This window comes from Coregonus lavaretus (assembly GCF_964263955.1).
Source record: "Coregonus lavaretus genome assembly, chromosome: 21".
Lineage (NCBI taxonomy): Eukaryota > Metazoa > Chordata > Actinopteri > Salmoniformes > Salmonidae > Coregonus > Coregonus lavaretus.
In genome coordinates this window covers 16,952,938-16,973,038 of record NC_140008.1, presented here as the reverse complement: position 1 = coordinate 16,973,038, position 20,101 = coordinate 16,952,938, and the positions used below count along the sequence as shown (strand labels likewise).

The 20,101-nt window shown below is 41.4% G+C and overlaps 2 protein-coding genes across 4 annotated transcripts in view; one reads left to right on the top strand and one right to left on the bottom strand.

The window, feature by feature from the left end:
* LOC311149299 (uncharacterized protein) overlaps positions 1 to 20,101 on the bottom strand; it is a 176,407-nt gene that overhangs the window by 94,719 nt on the left and 61,587 nt on the right. The gene's annotated exons all lie outside the window — the stretch shown is intronic.
* Positions 1 to 20,101, top strand: part of LOC311148990 (histone-lysine N-methyltransferase, H3 lysine-79 specific-like) — a 45,585-nt gene that overhangs the window by 5,668 nt on the left and 19,816 nt on the right. For all 3 annotated transcript variants that reach the window (XM_084186046.1, XM_084186045.1, XM_084186044.1), the window contains exons 2-5: positions 18,847 to 18,890; positions 19,008 to 19,082; positions 19,525 to 19,588; positions 19,791 to 20,019. In XM_084186046.1, the coding sequence (XP_084042172.1) occupies positions 18,847 to 18,890; positions 19,008 to 19,082; positions 19,525 to 19,588; positions 19,791 to 20,019 (412 nt within the window). The remainder of the gene's footprint in view (positions 1 to 18,846; positions 18,891 to 19,007; positions 19,083 to 19,524; positions 19,589 to 19,790; positions 20,020 to 20,101) is intronic.

The following is a 20,101-nucleotide window of genomic DNA, read 5'->3' as shown; positions in this document are numbered from 1 at the left end:
TCAGCTAGGTTATTGTGGCGTAACTACAATGTTGTTGATCCATCTTCAGTTTTCTCCTATCACAGCCATTAAACTCTAACTGTTTTAAAGTCACTATTGGCCTTATGGTGAAATCCCTGAGCGGTTTCCTTCCTCTCCGGCAACTGAGTTAGGAAAGACACCTGTATCTTTGGAGTGACTGGGTGTATTGATACACCATCCAAAGTGTAATTAATAACTTCACCATGCTCAACGGGATATTCAATATCTGCTTTCTGTATTTTTACCAATCTACCAATAGGTGCCCTTCTTTGCAAGGCATTGGAAAACCTCCCTGATCTTGGTGGTTGAATCTGTTTGAAATTCACTGCTCAACTCAGGGACCTTACAGATAATTGTATGTGTGGGGTACAGAGAAGGTAGTCATTCAAAAATCATGTTAAACACTATTATTGTACAAAAGCTGAACATGTGCACATCCAGGTACATTCTGCAGGTGCTGGAGTTGTAGGCAAACTCTGCACACTGCTGCTCATAATCCCAGGTGATTTTATTTTAAACAACGTTTTGACCCTTAGGTCTTCATCACATTTTACATTTACATTTTAGTCATTTAGCAGACGCTCTTATCCAGAGCGACTTACAGGAGCAATTAGGGTTAAGTGCCTTGCTCAAGGGCACATTTACGTCATTTAGCAGACACTCTTATCCAGAGCGACTTACAAATTGGTGCATTCACCCTATAGCCAGTGGGATAACCACTTTCCTATTTTCTTTTTTTTTTTTGGGGGGGGGTAGAAGGATTACTTTATCCTATCCCAGGTATTCCTTAAAGAGGTGGGGTTTCAAATGTCTCCGGAAGGTGGTGAGTGACTCCGCTGTCCTGGCGTCGTGAGGGAGCTTGTTCCACCATTGGGGTGCCAGAGCAGCGAACAGTTTTGACTGGGCTGAGCGGGAACTATGCTTCCGCAGAGGAAGGGGAGCCAGCAGGCCAGAGGTGGATGAACGCAATGCCCTCGTTTGGGTGTAGGGACTGATCAGAGCCTGAAGGTACGGAGGTGCCGTTCCCCTCACAGCTCCATAGGCAAGCACCATGGTCTTGTAACGGATGCGAGCTTCAACTGTTAGTGTGCGGAGGAGGGGGGTGACGTGAGAGAACTTGGGAAGGTTGAACACCAGACGGGCTGCGGCATTCTGGATGAGTTGTAGGGGTTTAATGGCACAGGCAGGGAGCCCAGCCAACAGCGAGTTGCATTAATCCAGACGGGAGATGACAAGTGCCTGGATTAGGACCTGTGCCGCTTCCTGTGTAAGGCAGGGTCGTACTCTCCGAATGTTGTAGAGCATGAACCTGCAGGATCGGGTCACCGCCTTGATGTTAGCGGAGAACGACAGGGTGTTGTCCAGGGTCACGCCAAGGCTCTTCGCACTCTGGGAGGAGGACACAACGGAGTTGTCAACCGTGATGGCGAGATCATGGAACGGGCAGTCCTTCCCCGGGAGGAAGAGCAGCTCCGTCTTGCCAGGGTTCAGCTTGAGGTGGTGATCCGTCATCCATACTGATATGTCTGCCAGACATGCAGATATGCGATTCGCCACCTGGTTATCAGAAGGGGGAAAGGAGAAGATTAGTTGTGTATTGTCAGCGTAGCAATGATAGGAGAGGCCATGTGAGTATATGACAGAGCCAAGTGACTTGGTGTATAGGGAGAAAAGCATCCATATCCCAGATGGAGGTGTAAGGTCCTATATATAGGGGCAGTACTCAGTGACATAACTTCCTGAAACAGGAGGTAAGAAATATGTAACATGGGTTCACAATATTAATATTCAATGTATCAAAATATATTGTCATACACAATGTGATCAATATTTATTTATATATACACAGACACACTTTGGAAAGTGTTCAGACCCCTTGACCTTTTTCCACATTTTGTTTACGTTACAGCCTTATTCTAAAATGGATGAAATAAAATAAAAACCCTCATCAATCTACACACAATACCCCATAATGACAAATCGAAAACAGGTTTTTAGAATTTATTGAACATGTATATAAAAAAAAAAAAAATAATAATAACTTTTTCCAAAAAAAATTAGGGGGTAGATCAGCTTTAATATTGCAACTTAATCATTGTAATTGTCTGCATCTCTTCCAATCCCCCATGTTTTTTTTTCTCGCAAATATATATATACACACACACACACAGTGGCTTGCGAAAGTATTTACCCCCCTTGACATTTTTCCTATTTTGTTGCCTTACAACCTGGAATTAAAATGGATTTTTTGGGGGTATCATTTGATTTACACAATTTGCCTACCACTTTGAAGATGCAAAGTATTTTTTTATTGTGAAACAAACAAGAAATAAGACCGCTGCAAGTCTCTTGGGGTATGTCTCTATAAGCTTGGCACATCTAGCCACTGGGATTTTTGCCCATTCTTCAAGGCAAAACTGCTCCAGCTCCTTCAAGTTGGATTGGTTCCGCTGGTGAACAGCAATCTTTAAGTCATACCACAGATTCTCAATTGGATTGAGGTCTGGGCTTTGACTAGGCCATTCCAAGACATTTAAATGTTTCACCTTTTTAAACCACTCAAGTGTTGCTTTAGCAGTATGCTTAGGGTCATTGTCCTGCTGGAAGGTAAACCTCCGTCCCAGTCTCATCTCTGGAAGACTGAAACAGGTTTCCCTCAAGATTTTCCCTATATTTATTTATAACATTCCTTCAATTCTGACCAGTTTCCCAGTCCCTACCGATGAAAAACATCCCATGGTGTTCTCTGTGTGATGAGAGGTGTTGGGTTTGCGCCAGACATAGCGTTTTCCTTGTTGGCCAAAAAGCTCAATTTTAGTCTCATCTGACCAGAGTACCTTCTTCATATGTTTATGGAGTCTCCCACATGCCTTTTGGCGAACACCAAACATGTTCTTTAAGCAATGGCTTTTTTCTGGCCACTTACGTAAAGTGGGCGGCCCTCTCTTGGCAGGTTTGTTGTGGTGCCATATTCGTTCCATTTTTTAAATAATGGATTTAATGGTGCTCCGTGGGATGTTCAAAGTTTCTGATATTTTTTTATAACCCAACCCTGATCTGTACTTCTCCACAACTTTGTCCCTGACCTGTTTGGAGAGTTCCTTGGTCTTCATGGTGCCGCTTGCTTGGTGGTGCCCCTTGCTTAGTGGTGTTGCAGACTCTGGGGCCTTTCAGAACAGGTGTGTGTGTATGTATGTATGTGTGTGTGTGTGTGTGTGTGTGTGTATGTATGTATGTATGTATGTATGTATGTATATATATATATATATATATATATATATATATATATATATATATATATATATATATATATATATATATATATATATATATATATATATACATACATATATACATACATACATACATACATACATACATACATACATACATACATACATACATACATACATACATACATACAGTGGGGGAAAAAAAGTATTTAGTCAGCCACCAATTGTGCAAGTTCTCCCACTTAAAAAGATGAGAGAGGCCTGTAATTTTCATCATAGGTACACGTCAACTATGACAGACAAAATGAGAGAGAAAAAAATCCAGAAAATCACATTGTAGGATTTTTAATGAATTTATTTGCAAATTATAGTGGAAAATAAGTATTTGGTCAATAACAAAAGTTTCTCAGTACTTTGTTATATACCCTTTGTTGGCAATGACAAAGGTCAAACGTTTTCTGTAAGTCTTCACAAGGTTTTCACACACTGTTGCTGGTATTTTGGCCCATTCCTCCATGCAGATCTCCTCTAGAGCAGTGATGTTTTGGGGCTGTCGCTGGGCAACACGGACTTTCAACTCCCTCCAAAGATTTTCTATGGGGTTGAGATCTGGAGACTCCAGGACCTTGAAATGCTTCTTACGAAGCCACTCCTTCGTTGCCCGGGCGGTGTGTTTGGGATCATTGTCATGCTGAAAGACCCAGCCACGTTTCATCTTCAATGCCCTTGCTGATGGAAGGAGGTTTTCACTCAAAATCTCACGATACATGGCCCCATTCATTCTTTCCTTTACACGGATCAGTCGTCCTGGTCCCTTTGCAGAAAAACAGCCCCAAAGCATGATGTTTCCACCCCCATGCTTCACAGTAGGTATGGTGTTCTTTGGATGCAACTCAGCATTCTTTGTCCTCCAAACACGACGAGTTGAGTTTTTACCAAAAAGTTCTATTTTGGTTTCATCTGACCATATGACATTCTCCCAATCCTCTTCTGGATGCACTCTAGCAAACTTCAGACGGGCCTGGACATGTACTGGCTTAAGCAGGGGGACATGTCTAGCACTGCAGGATTTGAATCCCTGGCGGCGTAGTGTGTTACTGATGGTAGGTTTGTTACTTTGGTCCCAGCTCTCTGCAGGTCATTCACTAGGTCCCCCCGTGTGGTTCTGGGATTTTTGCTCACCGTTCTTGTTATCATTTTGACCCCACGGGGTGAGATCTTGCGTGGAGCCCCAGATCGAGGGAGATTATCAGTGGTCTTGTATGTCTTCCATTTCCTAATAATTGCTCCCACAGTTGATTTCTTCAAACCAAGCTGCTTACCTATTGCAGATTTAGTCTTCCCAGCCTGGTGCAGGTCTACAATTTTGTTTCTGGTGTCCTTTGACAGCTCTTTGGTCTTGGCCATAGTGGAGTTTGGAGTGTGACTGTTTGAGGTTGTGGACAGGTGTCTTTTATACTGATAACAAGTTCAAACAGGTGCCATTAATACAGGTAACGAGTGGAGGACAGAGGAGCCTCTTAAAGAAGAAGTTACAGGTCTGTGAGAGCCAGAAATCTTGCTTGTTTGTAGGTGACCAAATACTTATTTTCTACCATAATTTGCAAATAAATTTATTAAAAATCCTACAATGTGATTTTCTGGATTTTCTTTTCTCAATTTGTCTGTCATAGTTGACGTGTACCTATGATGGAAATTACAGGCCTCTCTCATCTTTTTAAGTGGGAGAACTTGCACAATTGGTGGCTGACTAAATACTTATTTTCCCCACTGTACATACATACAGTGGGGAGAACAAGTATTTGATACACTGCTGATTTTGCAGGTTTTCCTACTTACAAAGCATGTAGAGGTCTGTAATTTTTATCATAGGTACACTTCAATTGTGAGAAACGGAATCTAAAACAAAAATCCAGAAAATCACATTGTATGATTTTTAAGTAATTCATTTGCATTTTATTGCATGACATAAGTATTTGATCACCTACCAACCAGTAAGAATTCCGGCTCTCACAGACCTGTTAGTTTTTATTTAAGAAGCCCTCCTGTTCTCCACTCATTACCTGTTAACTGCACCTGTTTGAACTCGTTACCTGTATAAAAGACACCTGTCCACACACTCAATCAAACAGACTCCATCCTCTCCACAATGGCCAAGACCAGAGAGCTGTGTAAGGACATCAGGGATAAAATTGTAGACCTGCACAAGGCTGGGATGGGCTACAGGACAATAGGCAAGCAGCTTGGTGAGAAGGCAACAACTGTTGGCGCAATTATTAGAAAATGGAAGAAGTTCAAGATGACGGTCAATCACCCTCGGTCTGGGGCTCCATGCAAGATCTCACCTCGTGGGGCATCAATGATCATGAGGAAGGTGAGGGATCAGCCCAGAACTACACGGCAGGACCTGGTCAATGACCTGAAGAGAGCTGGGACCACAGTCTCAAAGAAAACCATTAGTAACACACTACGCCGTCATGGATTAAAATCCTGCAGCGCACGCAAGGTCCCCCTGCTCAAGCCAGCGCATGTCCAGGCCCGTCTGAAGTTTGCCAATGACCATCTGGATGATCCAGAGGAGGAATGGGAGAAGGTCAGGTGGTCTGATGAGACAAAAATAGAGCTTTTTGGTCTAAACTCCACACGCCGTGTTTGGAGGAAGAAGACGGATGAGTACAACCCCAAGAACACCATCCCAACCGTGAAGCATGGAGGTGGAAACATCATTATTTGGGGATGCTTTTCTGCGAAGGGGACAGGACGACTGCACCGTATTGAGGGGAGGATGGATGGGGCCATGTATCGCGAGATCTTGGCCAACAACCTCCTTCCCTCAGTAAGAGAATTGAAGATGGGTCGTGGCTGGGTCTTCCAGTATGACAACGACCCGAAACACACAGCCAGGGCAACTAAGGAGTGGCTCCGTAAGAAGCATCTCAAGGTCCTGGAGTGGCCTAGCCAGTCTCCAGACCTGAACCCAATAGAAACTCTTTGGAGGGAGCTGAAAGTCCTTATTGCCCAGCGACAGCCCCGAAACCTGAAGGATCTGAAGAAGGTCTGTATGGAGGAGTGGGCCAAAATCCCTGCTGCAGTGTGTGCAAACCTGGTCAAGACCTACAGGAAACGTATGATCTCTGTAATTGCAAACAAAGGTTTCTGTACCAAATATTAAGTTCTGCTTTTCTGATGTATCAAATACTTATGTCATGCAATAAAATGCAAATGTAATTACTTTAAAATCATACAATGTGATTTTCTGGATTTTTGTTTTAGATTCCGTCTCTCACAGTTGATGTGTACATATTATAAAAATTACAGACCTCTATATGCTTTGTAAGTAGGAAACACTGCCAATTTTGCAGGTTATCAAATACTTGTTCTCCCCACTGTATATACTGAGTTCATGTGACAGATCATGTGACACTTAGATTGCACACAGGTGGTCTTTATTTAACTAATTATGTGACTTCTGAAGGTAATTGGTTGCACCAGATCTTATTTAGGGGCTTCGTAGCAAAGGGAGTGAATACATATGCACGCAACACTTTTCCATTATTAATTTTTTCGAATTTTGAAACAAGTAATTTTTTTCCATTTCACTTCACCAATTTTGACTATTTTGTGTATGTCCATTACATGAAATCCAAATCCATTTAAATTACAAGTTGTAATGCAACAAAACAGGAAAAACGCCAAGGGGGATGAATACTTTTGCAAGGCACTGTGTATGTATGTATGTATGTGTGTGTGTATGTATATATATATATATATATACACACACACACTACCACCGTTCAAAAGTTTGGGGTCACTTAGAAAAGTCCTTGTTTTCAAAAGATAACATCAAATTAATCAGAAATACAGTGTAGACATTGTTAATGTTGTAAATGGCTATTGTAGCTGGAAACGGCAGATTTTTATGAAATATCTACATGGGCATACAGAGGCCCAATATCCGCAACCTGTGTTCTAATGGCACGTTGTGTTTGCTAATCCAAATTTATCATTTTAAAAGACTAATTGATCACTAGAAAACCCTTTTGCAATTATGTTAGCACAGCTGAAAACTGTTGTGCTGATTTAAAGAAGCAATAAAACTGGCCTTATTGAGACTAGTTAAGTATCTGGAGCATCAGCAATTGTGGGTTCGATTTACAGGCTCAAAATGGCCAGAAACAAATAACTTTCTTCTGAAACTCGTCAGTCTATTCTTGTTCTGAGAAATTAAGGCTATTCCATGCGAGAAATTGCCAAGCAACTGAAGATCTCGTACAACGCTGTGTACTACTCCCTTCACAGAACAGCGCAAACTGACTCTAACCAGAACAGAAAGAGGAGTGGGAGACCCCGGTGCACAACTGAGCAAGAGGACAAATACATTAGTGTCTAGTTTGAGAAACAGATGCCTCACGGTTCCTCAACTGGCAGCTTCATTTAATACTACCCCCAAAACACCAATATCAACAAGAGGCGACTCGGGGATGCTGACCTTCTAGGCAGAGTTGCAAAGAAAAAGTCCAGTGTCTGTGTTCTTTTGCCCATCTTAATCTTTTATTTTTATTGGCCAGTCTGAGATATGGCTTTTTCTTTGCAACTCTGCCTAGGTCAGCATCCTGGAGTCGCCTCTTCACTGTTGATGTTGATATTGGTGTTTTGCTGGTAGTATTTAATGAAGCTGCCAGAATCAGCCGTTTCCAGCTACAAATGCCATTTACAACATTAACAATGTCTACACTGTATTTCTGATCATTTTATGTTATTTTAATGGACAAAACAATAGATTTTCTTTCTAATACAAGGACATTTCTAAGTGACCCCAAAAATGTTGAACGGTAGTGTACGTGTACACACACACACAAATACAGTGAGGGAAAAAAGTATTTGATCTCCTGCTGATTTTGTACGTTTGCCCACTGACAAAGACATGATCAGTCTATAATTTTAATGGTAGGTTTATTTGAACAGTGAGAGACAGAATAACAACAAAAAAATCCAGAAGAATGCATGTCAAGAATGTTATAAATTGATTTTCATTTTAATGAGGGAAATAAGTCTTTGACCACCTATCAATCGGAAAGATTTCTGGCTCCCAGGTGTCTTTTATACAGGTAACGAGCTGAGATTAGGAGCACACTCTTAAAGGGAGTGCTCCTAATCTCAGTTTGTTACCTGTATAAAAGACACCTGTCCACAGAAGCAATCAATCAATCAGATTCCAAACTCTCCACCATGGCCAAGACCAAAGAGCTCTCCAAGGATGTCAGGGACAAGATTGTAGACCTACACAAGGCTGGAATGGGCTACAAGACCATCGCCAAGCAGCTTGGTGAGAAGGTGACAACAGTTGGTGCGATTATTCGCAAATGGAAGAAACACAAAAGAACTGCCAATCTCCCTCGCCCTGGGGCTCCATGCAAGATCTCACCTCGTGGAGTTGCAAGGATCATGAGAACGGTGAGGAATCAGCCCAGAACTACACGGGAGGATCTTGTCAATGATCTCAAGGCAACTGCGACCATAGTCACCAAGAAAACAATTGGTAACACACCACGCCGTGAAGGACTGAAATCCTGCAGCGCCCGCAAGGTCCCCCTGCTCAAGAAAGCACATATACAGGCCCGTCTGAAGTTTGCCAATGAACATCTGAATGATTCAGAGGAGAACTGGCTGAAAGTGTTGTGGTCAGATGAGACCAAAATGGAGCTCTTTGGCATCAACTCAACTCGCCGTGTTTGGAGGAGGAATGCTGCCTATGACCCCAAGAACACCATCCCCACCGTCAAACATGGAGGTGGAAACATTATGCTTTGGGGGTGTTTTTCTGCTAAGGGGACAGGACAACTTCACCGCATCAAAGGGACGATGGACGGGGCCATGTACCGTCAAATCTTGGGTGAGAACCTCCTTCCCTCTGCCAGGGCATTGAAAATGGGTCGTGGATGGGTATTCCAGCATGACAGTGACCCAGAACACACAGCCAAGGCAACAGGAGTTGCTCAAGAAGAAGCACATTAAGGTCCTGGAGTGGCCTAGCCAGTCTCCAGACCTTAATCCCATAGAAAATCTGTGGAGGGAGCTGAAGGATCGAGTTGCCAAACGTCAGGCTCAACCTTAATGACTTGGAGAAGATCTGCAAAGAGGAGTGGGACAAAATCCCTCCTGAGATGTGTGCAAACCTGGTGGCCAACTACAAGAAACATCTGACCTCTGTGATTGCCAACAACGGTTTTGCCACCAAATACTAAGTCATGTTTTGCAGAGGGGTCAAATACTTATTTCCCTCATTAAAATGCAAATCAATTTATAACATTTTTGACATGCATTTTTCTGGATTTTTGTTGTTGTTATTCTCTCTCACTGTTCAAATAAACCTACCATTAAAATTATAGACTGATCATGTCAACGTACAAAATCAGCAAGGGATCAAATACTTTTTTCCCTCACTGTACATGCATATCCTTAAAAAAATATATATATTTCCCTTTTACTTTCCAACCCTTCCACCCCTCCCCTAATTGGAGTAAACTAGTGAACAACCACGCTTAAGCCTCTACTTCCAGCTTATACATACTATATACCTTTTACCGACAGTCCATTTTACAATAATTCTTTTTTGTTTGTTTTTACTCCTGAACTTCCTCTACCCTCAACCTATCCCATCATTTTCATGATGTCCATCCGGTTTGCTTCTATATATGCCATATCTTTCTAACTGTGCTCTTTCACAAAAGCTCTCAACCTGTAACCGATATACTTATTATGAACTAATGTAAAGTATACTGTGTCATCTTGTTGTTGTTAGTAGTTATTAGTCCCATCCTTCAGCTCCGTTCAGCACCTCCCATCTATCTCTTAACACCATCCGTATTGGATTTCTGTTTGCCATATATTTTTCAACTGTACTGATGTTTCACAAAAGTTCTGAACCCTTCTATTCTCATTGTTTCTACAGATTGTTTATTTTAATTCTTGCTAAAAGTATTATTATATTATTGGTCGATTGACTGACTTTTCAGATCACCCAGTAGTGTTATCTGCAGGGTTAGCTCCAGGTAAATATTGCAATCCTTCAGCCTGTCCTGGACCTGTGACCAAAAACAAGCTACAAATGGACAGTACCAAAACAAATGATCTAATGATTGTCTCTTCGCAGCAAAATCTGCAGAGTTGGGAAGATGGTATCCCCCATATAAATAACATTTATATTGGTAGCAAGAATTTTGAGTAATTTTAAATTGAAAAATGCTAAGTTTTGAATCTGGCGTCGTTTTGCGTATCAGTTCATAAACACTATGCCATGGAATTGGTACGTCAAAAATCTCTTCCCAACTATTTTGAAATCTATATGGGACGGCTGTCAATCCTTTGGTCCTTAAATGAAACTGGTATACTTTTTTATTCATCACAATTTTCTTTAACCAATTATGGTCTTTTAATTCAGGGCCGACAGACAAGTTCCTTACTTTTTTTCCACTTTCCTCTTCCATTTTTGTGGTAATTCTGCAATTATTTGGTTGTAATTTTGGGTAGAGCAGACATTTCTATATGTTTTTGTTAGCTGCATGCGCGACAACTCCACCAGTCCTCCCTATGATTTCATTTAAGATTATACCTTTTTTTTTTTATGTTTTTTTTAATCAATTAGTATATTTGAGTTTAACCACAATATTTGATGCATTATTTGTTCTGTCGTTTCTGGAGGATTCAATTGAAATTGCAACCAACTTTCTATGGCTTGTTTTAGAAATAGTGACATTTGGGAGATTATTTCCTTTTCAAATAACTGAAAGGTAGAGGTTGTAATCTGAATAAAGGGAAAAAGGCCATTCTTGAACATGGGTTGAGACAATCTTACTAATTTGCTAGAGAACCAGTTCGGATTTAAGTATAACTTTTGTATGACTGAAGCTTTTAGTGATAGGTCTAATGCTTTCATATTTAATCATTTCTGTCCTCCGAATTCATATTCATTAGATAAATAGACCTGTTTTAATTTAGTCTGGCTTGCCATTCCAAATAAAATGGAATATTATTTTCTCATATAATTTAAAAACTGTTCGCTAGGCGTAGGAAAGACCATAAGCAAATAGGTAAACTGGGATAATACTAAAGAGTTAAATCAGGGTGATTTTTTTCCCCCCACAAATTGACAGGTATTTACATTTCCATGGTAGCAAGATCTTATCTATTTTTGCTAACTTTCTATAAAAATGTATTGTAGTGAGATCATTTATTTCATTTGGGAGATGTATTCCGAGTATATCCACATCACCATCAGACCATTTTATTGGTAAACTACATGGTAATGTAAAAATTGTATTTTTTAGTGACCCAATACGTAATCTAGTACATTTATCATAATTTGGTTGTAATCCAGAGAGGTTATAAAATGTATGTAGATCATCTGAGGCTGTGGAGGGATTCAAGTTGTGGATTTAAAAGAAAACAACATGAATCATCAGCGTACAATGACTCCTTTGTTTTTAAGCCCTGGATTTCTAATCCCTTAATATTATTGTTGGATCTGATTTTTAATAACTAACATTTCGATGGCCATAATAAATAGATATGCCGATAGTGGACAACCTTGTTATACTCCTCTTGACAGTTTAAAACTTTCGGAGAAATAGCCATTTGACTATTTTACACCTGGAGTTACTATACATGATTTTTAACCCATTTTATAAGAGATTTTCCAAAATGGAAATGCTCCAGGCATTTATATATAAACTCCAGTCGTACTTTATCAAATTCCTTTTCAAAGTCAGCTGTGAATAGCAGGCCTGTTTTCCCAGATTTTTCATAGTGTTCTATTGTTTCCTAAACTTGCCTTATATTATCTCCAATGTATCATCCATGTAAAAAAAACCTGTGTGATTAGAATGAATAATGTCCAACAATACCTTTTTTAATTCTATGCGCTATACATTTTGCTAGAATTTTTGCATCACAACACTGAAGTGTAAGGGGCTTCCAATTTCTTAAATGGACTGGATCTTTATATTTCCCACTCCTGTTTCAGTAATAATGAAATCAGACCTTCTTGAGTGTCTGATAATCTACCATTTACATAGGAGTGGTTAAAACATGCTAATAATGGTCCACTGAGTATATCAAAAAAGGTTTGGTATACCTCGACTGGTATGCCATCCAACCCTGGAGTTTTCCCGGACTTAGTCTTTAATTACATCCAGAAGTTCCTCCTCTCTAATTTCACCTTCACATTAGTTTTTCTGTATGGCTGTTAATTTTACATTATACCTTATTTACATAACTATTCAGATCCTTTGCCATGAGACTCAAAATTGAGCTCCGGTGCATCCTTTTTCCATTGATGATCCGTAAGATGTTTCTACAACTTGATTGGAGTCCACCTGTGGTAAAGACATGATTTGGAACGGCACACACTTGTCTATATAAGGTTCCACAGTTGACAGTGCATGTCAGAGCTAAAATCAAGCCATGAGGTCGAAGGAATTGTCTGTAGAGCTCAGAGACAGGATTGTGTCGAGGCACAGATATATAAGGAAGGGTACCAAGAAATAATTGGCAGCATTTAAGGTCCCGAAGAACACCGTGGCCTCCATCATTCTTAAATGGAAGTTTGGAATCAACAATACTCTTCCTAGAGCTGGCCGCCCGGCCAAACTGAGCAATCTGGGTAGAAGGGCCTTGGTCAGGGAGGTGACCAAGAACCCTATGGTCAATCTGACAGAGCTCCAGAGTTCCTCTGTGGAGATGGCAAAACCTTACAGAAGGACAACCATCTCTGCATCATTCCACCAATCAGGCCTTTATGGTGGAGTTGCCAGACGGAAGCCGCCACTCATTAAAAGGCACATGACAGCCCGCTTGGAGTTTGCCAAAAGGCACCTAAAGGACTCTGACCATGAGAAACAAGATTCTCTGGTCTGATGAAACCAAGATTGAACTCTTTGGCCTGAGTGCCAAGCTTCACATCTGGACGAAACCTGGCACCATCCTTATGGTGAAATATGGTGGTGTTAGCATCATGCTGTGGCAATGTTTTTCAGCGGCAGGGACTGGGAGACTAGTCAGGATCGAAGGAAAGATGAACGGAGCAAAGTACAGAGATCCTTGATGAAATCCTGCTCCAGAGTGGTCAGGACCTCAGACTGGGGCGACGGTTCACTTTCCAACAGGACAATGACCCTAAGCACACAGCCAAGACAACGCAGGAGTGGCTTTGGGACAAGTCTCTGCTCTTGAGTGGCCCAGCCAGAGCCTGGACTTGAACCTGATCGAACATCTCTGGAAAGACCTGAAAATAGCTGCGCAGCGACGCTCCCCATCCAACCTGACAGAGCTTGAGAGGATCTGCAGAGAAGAATGGGAGAAACTCCTCAAATACAGGCGTGCCAAGCAGACTCCGAGGCTGTAATCGCTGCCAAAGGTGCTTTAACAAAGTACTGAGTAAAGGGTTTGAATACTTATGTAAATCTGATATTTCATTATTTTTATATACATTTGCTAAAATGTCTAAACCTGTTTTTGCTTTGTAATTATGGGGTGTTGTGTGTAGATGGGGGGGGGGGGCAATTTAATCAATTTTAGGATAAGGCTGTAATGTAACAATGTGGAAAAAGTGAAGGGGTCTGAATACACAATATTCAATTAGGATAAAAAAAACACAATTGTCATTTTTAAACTATAAAAAACGGTTTCAAGTCGAACTCCTCGTTAAGGCCAAGAGGAGACAGTGTGTTGAGCCTGTGGATCCAGAAATATTCCCTTTGTAGAAGTTTTTTCTCAATGTCCCCTCCCCTGCGTGACATCTTGACCATTTCTATTCCAATGTATCTCAGAGCACTAATAGGATGTCCAGCTTGTACAAAATGAACAGCAACCAGATTTTCTCGCCTGTCTGCGGTGCTCACTGAACCGGGTCTTAAGGCTTCTACAGGTTTTTCCTATGTAAGACTGACACCAAGGACATTTCAACATGTAAACATCATTGGTGGACATACTGGTAATCAGGCCTTTGATCTTAAATCTTTGTCCTGTGCAGGGGTGAGTAAATGAGTCACATTTGTACATGAAGTTGCATTGAGCACATTGTACACATTTGTAATTACCCTCAGAACCTTGTCCAAGAAAGTTTCAATTTTCTCTGGGGAATAATCAGAATTGTCTCATTTTTTTATTTTTTTATTTTTTTTTTTAAGAGCAAACGTGGGGGATATTTAAAGATGGGTTTCAATTGTGGGTCAGTATCAATAATGTACCAGTGCTTCCTGACAATGTCCTTATGCCTTCCCCAATGGTGAGTATTGGGTGAAGCATGAAGGGGCATGTTCTGCTTTTTCTTTAACTTTTGGTTGAAGGCTTTCCAACTGTTAGTCTTTCAAAACGATAATTGACCTGTTTTACCCAATTTTGTCTTTATACCCCCTTTCTTTAAACCTTTGTGTGAGGTCTGTTTCTGGTAAGACGCATCAGAGCTGCATATTCTTCTAATGTGGCTGAATTGACTTTATAGGGAGACTTGTAATAAGTGGACGTGGATGACAGCTGTCACTTCTAAGGAGGGTGTTCATGTCCGTAGGTTTCCTATAGAGATCTGTAGAGAGGGAGGTTTTGTACTTAATTACCATCACATCAAGAAAACTGATTTGTAATCGGTCATAGTTAATGGTGAAACGAAGGTGCTCACTCATAGTGTTTAGATAGGCATGGAATTCCAAGAGTTCTTCCTGGGTCCCTGTACAGATCACGAAAATGTCATCCAAATATCTCTGAATGAGGAGAATATTGGAGAGCGGGGGGTTATGATCTGGATTCAGCACCACCTCTCTTTCAAACATTCCTAGATATAGGTTTGCGTAATTAGGAGCCATAGTGCTCCCCATCGCTGTCCCTTTGGTCTGGAAGAAAAAGTATCCTCTGAAGAGAAAATAGTTGAGGTTAGTACCAGTTCAGCCAAGTCCACAATACAATTGGTGCTGGGAAGAGCATTAGGGGGACATTCATTGATGGGGGATGTTAGTATATAGACTGGTAACATCAACTTCTTCAAAGGGAATCTTTCTGGATCCACAGGCTCAACACTGTCTCCTCTTGGCCTTAACGAGGAGTTTGACTTGAAGTTTATAGTTTCAAAATGTCCAAATGATTATCCTAATTGAATATTGTGTGTTTATATTACTGTAAATATTGATCACATTCCTTGTGTATGATCATATATTTTGATACATTGAATGTTAATATTGTGAACCCATGTTATTGATTTTTTTACCTCCTGTTTCAGGAAGTGATGTCACTGAGTCCTGCCCCTATATATAGGACCTTCCACCCCCACCTGGGATATGGCTGCCTGATGAAGACCTAAGGGTCGAAACGTTGTTTGAAATAAAATCACCTGGGAGCGTGAGCAGCAATGTGTGTTTTTTTTTCCTTTCTGTTAAACACTATTATTGCACACAGGGAGGCCATGCAACTTATAATGTGAATTTCTACTCCTGAATGTATTTAGGCTTGCCATAACAAAGGGGTTGAACACTTGACTCAAGACATTTCAGCTTCTCATTTTTAATAATTTGTAAAAATATCAAACAAAATTCCGCTTTGATATTATGGGGTATTGTGTGTAGGCAAGTGGTGGCAAATCCCATTTTAATCCATTTAAAATTCAGGCTGTAACACAAAGAATGTGGAATAAGTCAAGGGGTGTGAATACACTTTATCAGAAGGCACTGTATTCATTGGTTGTGTTATTACTAGGCTATTCATAGCTGCATTTGCTCCTTTTGTGAAATGATTTGCTTCCCTTGTGGCTAAATATATTTTATTTCATGGCATGCCCTCTGTGGTGCTGTAATCTCAGACCTGGTGTTATTGTAAGTGATTCCATGGCGGGAGTTGTGGAGGTATTGAGCAGGAAGAGCGGCGCCCTGTAACTGTAGCCTGCTTTTGTGCCAGAGCCAGTCCAGCTGAGAGCAGCTAGGCCTGGCTTTCTACCTCCTTCCTTCCCTCTGAGGCCCTCCCAGGAGGTCCCGCGTTGGAGCGGGAAGCAGAAAGTAGGTCACTGGGTCAGCTTAGGCTGCTGGCAGCCAGTCTGACTGAAATCCTGCAGTTCCTCCCATGCTGCAACGTCAGTAGGGACCGCAGTGCCCTGACAAAACCCAGCTAACCGAAGTGGCCAAGCTTTATATGCACACAGTCTCCCAGACCACAGCCATTTTAGACAATGTCTGCTTGATAACAGTGATACACTCACAGTGGTCTCCTGAATTGTTATGCTGGCAGTCATAGTGAGTGAGTCACACTAACTACTGTGGTTTGCTCTGTGTGGATTAAGTCATTGAGTGCTGCTGGATTTATATGATCCAGTTGTCTGAACTCGTGTTGGTAGCTGTTCGCATATCTGTGTACATTGTTTGTGTGTCCTGTATTTGGATTTTGACTACTGACTGCCTACCTCCTTAATGACGAACTACTGACTACCTACTGACTGCCTCATGACTGCTGACTAGGGCTGTTATGGTGACCGTATTACCTCCACACCGGCAGTCACAGGTCATGAAGGCAGTCAAATTCCACATGACCGTTTGGTCACGGTAATTAGGATTCTCCAAGCTCTGTTGCTGCTGATGGTCATTAGTATCCTACCAAACTTGCTAACTGCCTGGTACTCGGCACTCGATTGTCCCTCTAATCACTGACATCAAGCAAATGTAATCGAAAATCTAATCAAACTCTTTGAGAGCCCATGGCCTCATGTTGCACAACATTTATATAGGCTATGCAATTGCGTGATAAAACGGAGTGATGGCCTCTTAAAAAGAGGATCCCATCAGCTTTCTATAGGCTAGGCCTACTATATTTATTTCTCAACTTTCCTAATATTAAACAAATTCCTTCTCTTTACAACCGGAGTACAGCCTACCTGGCTGGCATGAAAATTAACCACAGGAAAAGTGTCCTCCATTCGCTATTTAAGTGCATAGATGACATGTATTTTTGCCCCTGTTTCCAGACAGGTGCATGATAATGGTACATTCTAGATCAAAACAAATTTCACACACAGATTATTTAGTATATGTAAAGACAATATTTAAATCAAGAATAGTCTGATGGGTGACTATCAGTCTGTCACTTGTGAATGATTTAATTATCACTTGTGAATGATGCCCAGCTTAAGGCAAGAAACATGCCTTTTTAAAATCATAGTCACACACCTCATGTAGCCTAGCCCATAGGCCTATATGTTTTGATAAGGTTTGTGTGAAGGTGAAGGCTATATTACATGGACTTATTAAAGTGTAGCTGTTCCAAAAGTCTACATCAGTGGCATGTAGGCTATGTGTGGAAGCCAGGAGATGCTAAATGTAAATTAATGGTCAATTACCGTGAGACCGGCAGTTATTTGCTTGACAATCACCGGCTACTTACTGCTTAAGGACTGCCTAGTGACTACTGACTGCCTAATGACTAACTACCGACTAATGACTGCTGACTGCCTAACTTCTTACTGCCTAGTGACTATTGCCTACCTAATGACTGCTGACTGCCTAACTTCTTACTGCCTAGTGACTATTGCCTACCTAATGACTGCTGACTGCCTAACTTCTTACTGCCTAGTGACTATTGCCTACCTAATGACTGCTGACTGCCTAACTTCTTACTGCCTAGTGACTATTGCCTACCTAATGACTGCTGACTGCCTAACTTCTTACTGCCTAGTGACTATTGCCTACCTAATGACTGCTGACTGCCTAACTTCTTACTGCCTAGTGACTATTGCCTACCTAATGACTGCTGACTGCCTAACTTCTTACTGCCTAGTGACTATTGCCTACCTAATGACTGCTGACTGCCTAACTTCTTACTGCCTAGTGACTATTGCCTACCTAATGACTCATGACTATTTCCTGTCTGACTGACTACTGCCAGTCTATAATGTACTGTAGTAAATCTGTCGTCCTCTTATTGGCTGTCCCAATTTTTTTTTTTTTGCATAAACGCATCGTTCTGGGCATTATAGACCCCTTTCTGTGTTTGCAAACATTGACGCACAAGTGCAATGTGCGCAAGTTGGTGGCAGTACAAGGTGGAGTTCTTATAGAATGCAAGCAAAAAAAGCCTCTATTTACATGTTGCTTATGAGTGCATTTCACACTTATTGGTTTTTAAGGCTCGTAGGAATGTCCTGCTTAATACAATGTTTGTGTTATCATCGCAAATCAACTGCATTATACTTTTAAAAACACTTCAACCAGTAAAATGGCTCTTTGGCTAGCTTTTGCTACAGCCTATATCAATGAGCGTTAGCATTCTAGCTAATAACTGCTGCATCCAAAACCAGTTATTTTGCAAAGATCACAACCAAATATGATCTTAGCGACTGTTCAAGCAAGATTCATAACATCGTTGTTAAGCGTATGAGAACCAAAAGTAATTTTGTTTGGAAGTAATACAAACGTAAATCAAGGCTATGTTGAATGGGCGCAGATGGCAATGGCTTTCTTACTGCGCTCATCTGTGCGTGACATCAGTGTGTTGTGTACTGGAAAAGGGTCTATACAAACCCACGATATCTCTTCTTAACTTTTTGTTTACTTTCTGTCTCCAGGATAAACACCATGATGCTGCTCATGAGATCATTGAGACCATTCGGTAAGTAACTACCACCTTTCTCCTATCTCAAAAGCATGGTGCAGTGAGTGACTGCACTTCTTGACTGAGTTAGGCTAGGTCTATGTAAACTCACCCTGTATTAATCATTGTTCTCAGGTGGGTGTGTGAGGAGATCCCAGACCTTAAGCTGGCGATGGAAAACTATGTCCTCATCGACTACGACACCAAGAGGTGAGCTGAGGGTCAGACGATGAAGAACAAGGACTGTGATGCTGCTCTTAAGCACAGTCTACCAGAGCACCCATAGTCACAGTCAAATACCATAGTAACATCCAGAGTATGAACAGAATGGACCTCCACTCCACTTTTTTACATGTAAATGATTCTTCTTCCCAGGGGGGTAATAAAGACATTAATGACAGCGGTGCTCATTTAGGAATATTTTGGTTTGATGTGGCAGCAGCCCAAGAGAGAGGTGAGTCTCATAGAGTGGAGGCAAACTGATATGCAATTAGCATTCCTGTATCCACGGTGCTGACCAAACTGTCAAACATCAGTACAAATATGCAAGTCATGGGCTGTTAGCTTCCTTGTCCATGTGTCTTGTCATAAGATGTTGATAAAGACATCCCCACCCATGTTATTTCTTTATTTCTGTGTGTTGTTGTTACAGCTTCGAGAGTATGCAGAGACTTTGTGACAAATACAACAGAGCCATCGACAGCATCCACCAGCTGGTGAGTTGGAATGTCTCTACAGTTTAGTCGAAAGCTTATCTCTGAACAAATTATGTTAAAACGCTGAAATGTTACATTTAATGATCTTTCTTGTAGACGTTTTGTCACCGTAGGGAAAACCTAGCTCACTTAAGCCCAGCGATATGTTTATAACCTAGCTGTGTAATGTAGTCCTAAACCCCCTGTCCTGTGTGTGTCACAGTGGAAAGGCACCACCCCGCCCCTGAAGCTGAACAAGCGGCCGTCCAACGGGCTGCTCAGGCATATCCTGCAGCAGGTGTACAACCACTCGGTCACGGACCCAGAGAAGCTCAACAACTATGAGCCCTTCTCCCCCGAGGTGTACGGCGAAACCTCCTTCGACCTGGTGGCCCAGATTATCAACGAGATGGAGATGATGGAGGACGACACCTTCGTAGACCTCGGCAGCGGTCAGTGTTTGTTTACCTCTTAATGAGATAATCAGTCTTAATGTGACTCTCTGTTTGTGGCTGTGTGTTTCTGTGGGATGTG